The following is a 7449-nucleotide window of genomic DNA, read 5'->3' as shown; positions in this document are numbered from 1 at the left end:
AAGAGGAGAAATCTTTTCACTCTAGAGTTACAAGAATGATGGGCAGATGAGGCTATGACAGCTTCCTTGGCTGTGCCGGTTTAGGAAACAAGATGCAAGCAAGGGAATAATATACAAACAAAGTGTGGGTATATTTGGCAGGTTTGAGGCAAGCAGAAAGGAAGGTTTGGGTACTCTATAAAAAAAAAAAAAAAAAAAACAACAAAGATCTGAAATTCAAACTTTTCTGATAAGGCCACAATGAAGAGATTTCCAGCAGTGGATATTGCAGGATGCTGGCACCCAAATTGCCTCAGGCTTGCTAGGTGATGTGCCAAAGTGAGGAGGCAGGTGAGGCAGGGTGACACCCCTCACAGGTCCATGTCTGGGCCTCCTGAGGATGTCTTCAATGGCACTGAGTCAAATCCGTCAGGAGTCCTCTGAAAGAGAGATGGTGACAGGAGCTGGCTGCTGCATAGGTTGGGGGCAAGTTTAGAGGACAAAGGAGAGAAATGGAAAATAGGTGACAGAAGGAACCCTTATGGAACTCCTGTTTTCGGTGATTTTGTGGAAATATAGAGATGAGATACCCCCTGTTTTTGCTCCAATCAGGCTCAGCGAATAAGAAAAACCTTTAAAATCCCCTGCTTCTGCACTACCCACTCAGCCCTATATTGGGGATTGAACCCAGTGGGGCTCTACCACTGACTATATCCCCAGCCCTTTCCAATTTTTTTTTTTGAGACACGGTCTTGCCAAGTTGCCTGGGCTGGCCTTGAACTTGTGATCCTCTTGCTTCTGCTTCCCACCTTGCTGGAATTACATGGCTCCCCACTTTACATCTTTGCTGAATTCTAATAGTCTCAGATTGACTCAAGGAATCTTGGTGGAACTGTTCTCCCATTGGTTTAAAAAAAAAAAATCAAGGTCTAAGGAGACCAAGGGCATCACTATGGCAGATCAGCACAATGGGATCAGGATTCAGCAATCTAAACACTTGCCATCTTTCTTCACCATCCTGCCTGTCCTCTCCTCCCCCTTACCACTCTCCCCGCCCACACATGTTTGGATGAACTGGTTCTGAGCAGTGTTCAGGTGTGCTTTCTCGCAGAGTGGGGCTGCAGTAGCACTCCCTGAAGGAGTTGCTTGGATGCTTTCTGCTGGCCCCATGCCCAGCGACAGTGGTGTCTGTATTGCATTTATGAGCTCCACACTCACTCACCCGCCCACACAGTGTCAACCCTCCCAGCTCAGAACTGCTGGGTGGTGAACAGCTCAGACTTAGCTATGACTCAGCCCCTACAGGACTGGGCCCAGACACCTGGGGGACAGCACCCTCCTCTGGTTAGAGGAGAGCCTCGCTTCTGTCAGAAACTAGTCCTAGAGATGGACTCTTCTCCCCTCCAAAAAAAAATGGTTGGGGGATGATTCTTAAAATATGGATGGTTCAGTACTCCTTCTGGAAGTTCAAAGGCCCAAACAATTCACCAACTGGAGTACATGTTGTGGGAGAAGGAGCCTGGTCAACAGTAGACTTGGGCACCAGGGAAAAGAGTACTGGTATCAAACACAGGAGGCAGAAGGCAGGGTTTTTGAGTGGGGAATAGAATGGTAGAGGGAGCTGGGAGCAGAGTAGTGGTCCCTGCAGGGTCAATAAGAGTGGTGTCTTCTCCAGCCCTTCAGGCTGGCCTTAGTGCACTGGTCCCCTACCTTGGAGGTAAACGATTTGATCTTCCCAAAGAGTGACTTCTTGCTGGTAAAGATAAGGTCATCTTCTACATCCTCGCCTTCCATGATGGCACAGCTGTCAGCTGCTGGCAGGTCACAGTCCTTGAGGGTAGTGTTCATCACCAGTTTGGAGTACTTGTATTCTAGCCTATGAAACGGGGGTGGGGGAGGCAAGATACCAGAATGTGTGAATAAGGGGGAAGAAAGGAGAGAGGCTCGGCTGTAAACAGTTACTCCCCATGACATGTAGATGGAAACATGGCAAAATAGTGTCAGGGCTGGGTGTACGGAAGGAGTCTTGGCTCATTATTAGTTCAGTGACCTTTTTTCTTTAAGGGTGGCTGTTCTTTGGATCTCAAAGCTTAATGGGTATATTGAAGCCATCAAGTCATTATGTGTATTATTTTTAATAAAAACAAATTTAAGACTCTCTCTCTCTCTCTCCTTGGTGCTGGGGATCAAACCCAGGTTCTCTTGCAGGTTCGGCAACTGCTCTACCATTGAGCTAACACCCCCAGCCCAAGGGACACTCTTTGCTTTTTTTTTTTTTTTTTGAGAATCCTGCAGTCATTTATAGACTGCCAGATGGTACTGTCCCTATTTAGAAGTGAAGATAAGCAAGGAATACACTGGATAGGTGGCTTGATCGTCTCTGGATAGAGTCACAGGGTCTATGGCCAACTTCAAAGAAAGCCCCAATTAACTTATGCTCTGCTCAGTGATCCGACCCTGCCCAGTCTCAAGCTCCAATACCCCATCGCTTACTTTTGATTCTTTTTCCAAAAGTAGCAAGTTAAGACAGTCAGTAGGATGGCAGTACAAGTGCCTGCAGAGATGCCCACTTTCAGCCAGAAATCTATTGTTTTGCAGATGGTGACTCTCTGCTCAGGCAGGGAGATGCCACGGAAGCATAACTTTGGTTCTCGCCACATGTAAGTAGTCTTCTGTTGGGGAGAAAAGCAAGGCAAGGCTCTCAGATCCCACATTCCTTTCACTCCTGGGAAGTTCCCAGTCAGAGGGCAACCTACCTGGATCCCAGCGACACAGCTGCTGACGAAAGTGTGATAGTCGGCAGCCGAGCATAGTGGACAAGCAGCCACACTCTCCCACAGGAAGTGGAAGTTACAGCCATCGCAGGTCCCATCAGAACACATGCTAGCAAAGCAGAAAGGAGACCTGAGCTCTTGCTTGCTGCTCTGGTGGCCTGTTCTGTCATTTGCCCAATTCTTATCCTCTCTCTGCACAAACTGCCTCCAGAATCCTTCCCATTGGTTTTTTTTTTTTTTTTTTTTTTGTAGTTGTTGTTTTGGTTTTTTGTTATAGATGGACACACTATCTTTATTTTGTTTGTTTATTTTTATATGGTGCTGAGGATCATACATGTGAGGCAAGTGCCCTCTACTGAGCCACAACCCCAGCCCCCTCCCCACTGGTTCTTAACTCAGATTTTTTGTTTGTTTGTTTGTATGTTACAGAGATTGAACCCAGGGGTGCTTTACCACTGAGCTACATCCCCACCCCTTTTTATTTTTTATTTTGAGTCGGGGTCTCATAAGTTACTGAGGGCCTCACTAAGTTGCTAAGGATCAAACTTGTGATCTTCCTGCCTCAGCCTCCAGAGTCCTTGGGATTACAGGCATGCACCACCACACCCAACCTTAACTAAGGTTTTGATCTTCAATTTCCCTGATAATAAGAGGCCTCCCAGGCCTCCACTGGGCTCCCCATTCTCTGCCCATTCATGTTTCTGCTGACATCAGATATAATTTAACTTGTCTGAGCTCTAGCATGGTTGCCCCATCAATTTCTCCATGGCTCCTGTCTTCCCTATGAACAGGGGAAATTTTGCAATAGCCACTTTGATGCAGCTTCCTGGGGGCTGGGGGTCAGAGTTGGGGTGGAGTTTGGGAATGGATATCTGCTTTGTACTTTACAATGATGTCTACAATGGCAAGAACAGTGATTTCACACTCTAACACCATTGGTGGATCAAGCTGTTCTGCTTTGCTCTTCAGCTACGTGATCAGTGATTTTGGAGCAACATTTCCCCACTGTGCTCCTCAAGACACCAATACCCACCAAGACATTAGTTGGCAATATGTAGGGGAATAAAAGGAGGGAGTGGTATCCTGTGGTCATATTAGTTTGGAAGTTCATCATCCAGTGTATTCAGCTATTAAACTCAGAATTGTGTCTTTTGGTTGAGAGAGATTCCTAGGATTCCTAAACTTTTTATTTTTTATTTTTATAGTTGTAGATGGACACAATACTTTATTTTTTATTTATTTATCTTTATGTGCTTCTGAGGATTGAACCCAGGGCCTCACATGTGCTAGGCAAGCACTCTACAACTGAGCTAAACTTTTACTATTCTTAATCATGACCAGACTTTAAGAGAAGTCCTAAAGTCTCATTGCTTTGATTAATCCTCAAACAACTCCCTGAGGGAATTCAGTATGTCCATTTTACAGATAAGGAAAAACAGGCCTAGAGATGATAAGAAATGTATTCATTTATGTTATATAACTAGTAAGTAGAGTTACTCATTCAAATCTAGTTCTCAAAGAGGTGTTAGCTGCTGTACTATATATGTAGCTGCCACCATAATGGTCTAGGAATGTGAGGGTAGCTTTGACTCTTCCTTCTGCCCCATTCTTGTGATTTAAAGATTGAGGAGTAGGGCCTATGTTTATGCCCCCCCAAAGTCCATTAATGGGTCTCAAACTATTTTCTCCTTTTTCAGTAGTCTCTGGCTCTTGAGATGGAATGAGTCCAAGGAAGGGAGGCTGTAGCCTTTGTTACATCCCTTTGTCGGGATTACCTTGGCAGTAACAGGCTTCCAGAGGAAGGTTTCGATGGATTGCATCTGATGCGGATAGTGGTTGATCTTCCAGAACTGCAAGACTGGGTGACATCATTGGACCTGCAAAGAAAGCCAGCCCCCATAGGGGAAAGAGTCACTCCACCGTGTTATTAGAGAGCCATTAAGTGAAATCAACAGGGAATGAGTCCCTGGCTGGGCAAGTCATGACTTGGGCTCAGGCCTAACACAAAGGGAGTGCATAGGCATTGGGCTATATATGGTGAAAAAGGGAACCAGGAGGATCTAGTCTATGTGGAAATGCACCAGCTAAGAGAGGGAAGGCTAGCAGTCACTGGGGCCTCCTTAGGCTAGAAGAGAAGTTTGCTGCGAATCTTCCAGTATTTTTCCCTGCTTCTAGGGCAGATCCCCTAATAATACCCAAGAAGCTGGGACCAGAGAACAACCAGCCTTTATTCCATGACTATGCAGATCTGCTAGATCTCAGACAAGTTCTGGTTTGTTAAGTAGGAGGTAGCTAGAGGGTTACAACAGGAATTGTGGACAACTCCTAGGTTCACTTGTATTAGCCTGGTCTTTCATCTTCACCTAAAAAAGAAGATCACATCCGGTATTCCTGAAGTTTCCGGGTGGAAAAGTTCAGCTGGGGAGGTGATTCCATCCATTGTCATATCTGTTGACACTCCTGCCAGATTAGAGTTCCTAATTAGTTCTCACTAGTAGCATTAGCTAGCAAACACTTCACTTTCAATACCTGTCAACATCCAAATTTACTCCATCTCATAGCATCCCCAAGTAGCTCATGAAAAAGTGACCTAAAGGTTTATCAGAGTTCCCAGTGGCACTTGGCACACAGGATGGAATAGAGAGGTCAGGAAGTTGGGCTCTTCGCATGGGGACATTTATCTTCTAGCTTGGCAACTTCAAACATGCATGCAATTGCGCGTGCACACACATACACACTCAAGCAAGCCTGGAGCAGCTGAATTACTCACCAACAAGTCGATCAGCAAGACTGACAGGCTGTGAGGACACCCCGGCCTTATAACCTGTCACCTCTGGAGGAATGATGACTGCTTGGCAGATGTAGGCTGTGATGGATTTGGAGAAACCTGACTCGCCCTCAGGAATTCGGAGGTCAGTGACATTGTCAGTGCACACAGACATTTTTTTACCCTGGTGTGTGGGATACAGGGAGTAAGATGGGAAAAAGCTAATGGTCACAGAGAAATTCCCCAAAAAGAACAGGGAACAGTTTTTGACATCTAAAAGTTCAGGCTTCCAGTGGTACTTTGCAGTGGATGATTCATCCCAGGTCTAGTAACAAGACAGACTAAGAAGAAAGAAAAAAAAAAGCTAAAAATAGGGCTTTTGTGTCCCATTTTTTGAACCCTGGCCCAGGGGGTCCCCAGCTTTTTATTTCCTTGGAGTCACTATAGGGAGGAACTACATGAGCAAGACAGGATGATTTGGAGTTCTAACCTACCAGCCCATTAATGAAGGGTCGGTCTTCCTTATCCATTTTCTAGACAGAAACTGAAATATATAACTGGTCCTGAAAGCCAGAGAAATTTATTTGACTGTTTTTTCTGGTTCACATTCCTTCTAGCTCTCCTATGCTGCTGTGGTTTGTCTCATGTTTGTCTTAGAAGCACTTTCCAGAGTCTCCCAGGTATTAAATCAGACTCCACAACCAGCTCCCTTCCTTCCTTGAGGCAGGGTATCTGAGGACAGTTAGTATCCCTTCCTTCGCCTCTCCCTTCTGCCCTGGTACTGGGAATTGAACCCATGGGCTCTCTACAACTGAGCTACATCCCCAGTCCTATTTATTGATTTATCAACAGGGTCTCACTAAGTTGCCCAGGTTGGTCTCAAACTTGTAATCCTTCTGCCTCTGCCACCCAATTCCCTGAGATTACAGGTGTGTGCCACTGTGCCTGACAACCTGCTAAGCAGAACCCCTTCCATTTTTCCAAGAAAACATGTCCCAAGAGAAGGAAGTTTGCTTCACTTTCAGTGTTTAAGAACATCACTCTGGGGCTGGGGTTGTAGCTCAGTGGAAGAGTACTTGTCTAGCATGTACAAGGTACTAGGTTCAATTCTTAGCACCAAATATAAATAAATAAAAATAAAAGGTCCATCGGTGACTAAAACAAACAAACAAACGAACGAACAAAAAAACACCTCCCTCTGTAGAAATCTGAAAGAGGATAGGAGTTGAGATTCTGTTATTGGGATTTTAGAGGAAATACTGAAATATTCTTCTGAGGATATTAAGTTTATGGAATATCAACAGATAACCTATTTGCTAATGTGAAATCATTTACTCAGTGTTTTAAATTAAGTGGACTAAATATTTAGAACATAACATTTTCAATGTTGTAAGTTTTATTACAAATAGAGCTAAATCTGGCATCTTTTGTTTTCTAGATTATAAGAAATAGATGAAGGCTTTAAAACAGAAAGCAACCTTTACATTATAATAAAACAGAGTTACTTTTTCCTTGAAGTGAAGATCTATAGTGTCACTGTACATAGCATTTTTGAAAAGAACAAAGGAGTCAAGGAAGAAAAAAAGACATACTTCTTCAAATTCCCCACTCCCCCACCCCGTGGACTGAAACTTTTGCTACATGGGGTTTGCTTTCATCAGTCTCATTTGCTGAGTTTCTACTACCTGTTATTTCTGAGGCTTCACTTTAACTCTTCAAAGATTTCTAAAACCGGGACAGATACCCATCTCTAATCTTTCATAGATTCCTTTATTTTGACATGCCCTTTGCAGACACACACATGCTCTTCTGCATGGTGCACAGAAAGAGTATCAGCTGTGAGATGCAAAGGCCTCCCCACCACAGTCGTAGCCTCAGTGTCCTGGATGCTTTCTATTTTATGATATTGGAATGAGCTTTCTGAACTTC

General features: G+C 44.4%; 1 protein-coding gene across 4 annotated transcripts in view; it reads right to left on the bottom strand.

The window, feature by feature from the left end:
- Positions 1-350: 350 nt before the first annotated feature.
- Elapor1 (endosome-lysosome associated apoptosis and autophagy regulator 1) overlaps positions 351-7449 on the bottom strand; it is an 81235-nt gene continuing 74136 nt past the window's right edge. For 3 of the 4 annotated variants that reach the window (XM_026402825.2, XM_026402827.2, XM_026402829.2), the window contains 7 exons: positions 5524-5704; positions 5117-5213; positions 4529-4630; positions 2736-2862; positions 2473-2651; positions 1690-1855; positions 351-419 (listed from right to left, as the gene is read on the bottom strand). In XM_026402825.2, coding sequence (XP_026258610.2) covers positions 351-419; positions 1690-1855; positions 2473-2651; positions 2736-2862; positions 4529-4630; positions 5117-5213; positions 5524-5704 — 921 coding nt within the window. Of the gene's footprint in view, positions 451-1689; positions 1856-2472; positions 2652-2735; positions 2863-4528; positions 4631-5116; positions 5214-5523; positions 5705-7449 lie in introns of all 4 variants that reach the window. The other variant, XM_026402826.2, reaches the window with a different exon arrangement.

The sequence above is a fragment of the Urocitellus parryii genome, chromosome 11 (assembly GCF_045843805.1).
Source record: "Urocitellus parryii isolate mUroPar1 chromosome 11, mUroPar1.hap1, whole genome shotgun sequence".
Classification (NCBI taxonomy): Eukaryota; Metazoa; Chordata; class Mammalia; order Rodentia; family Sciuridae; genus Urocitellus; species Urocitellus parryii.
Note: the sequence above shows the minus strand (reverse complement) of the source record. Positions and strands in the feature narration are given on the sequence as shown.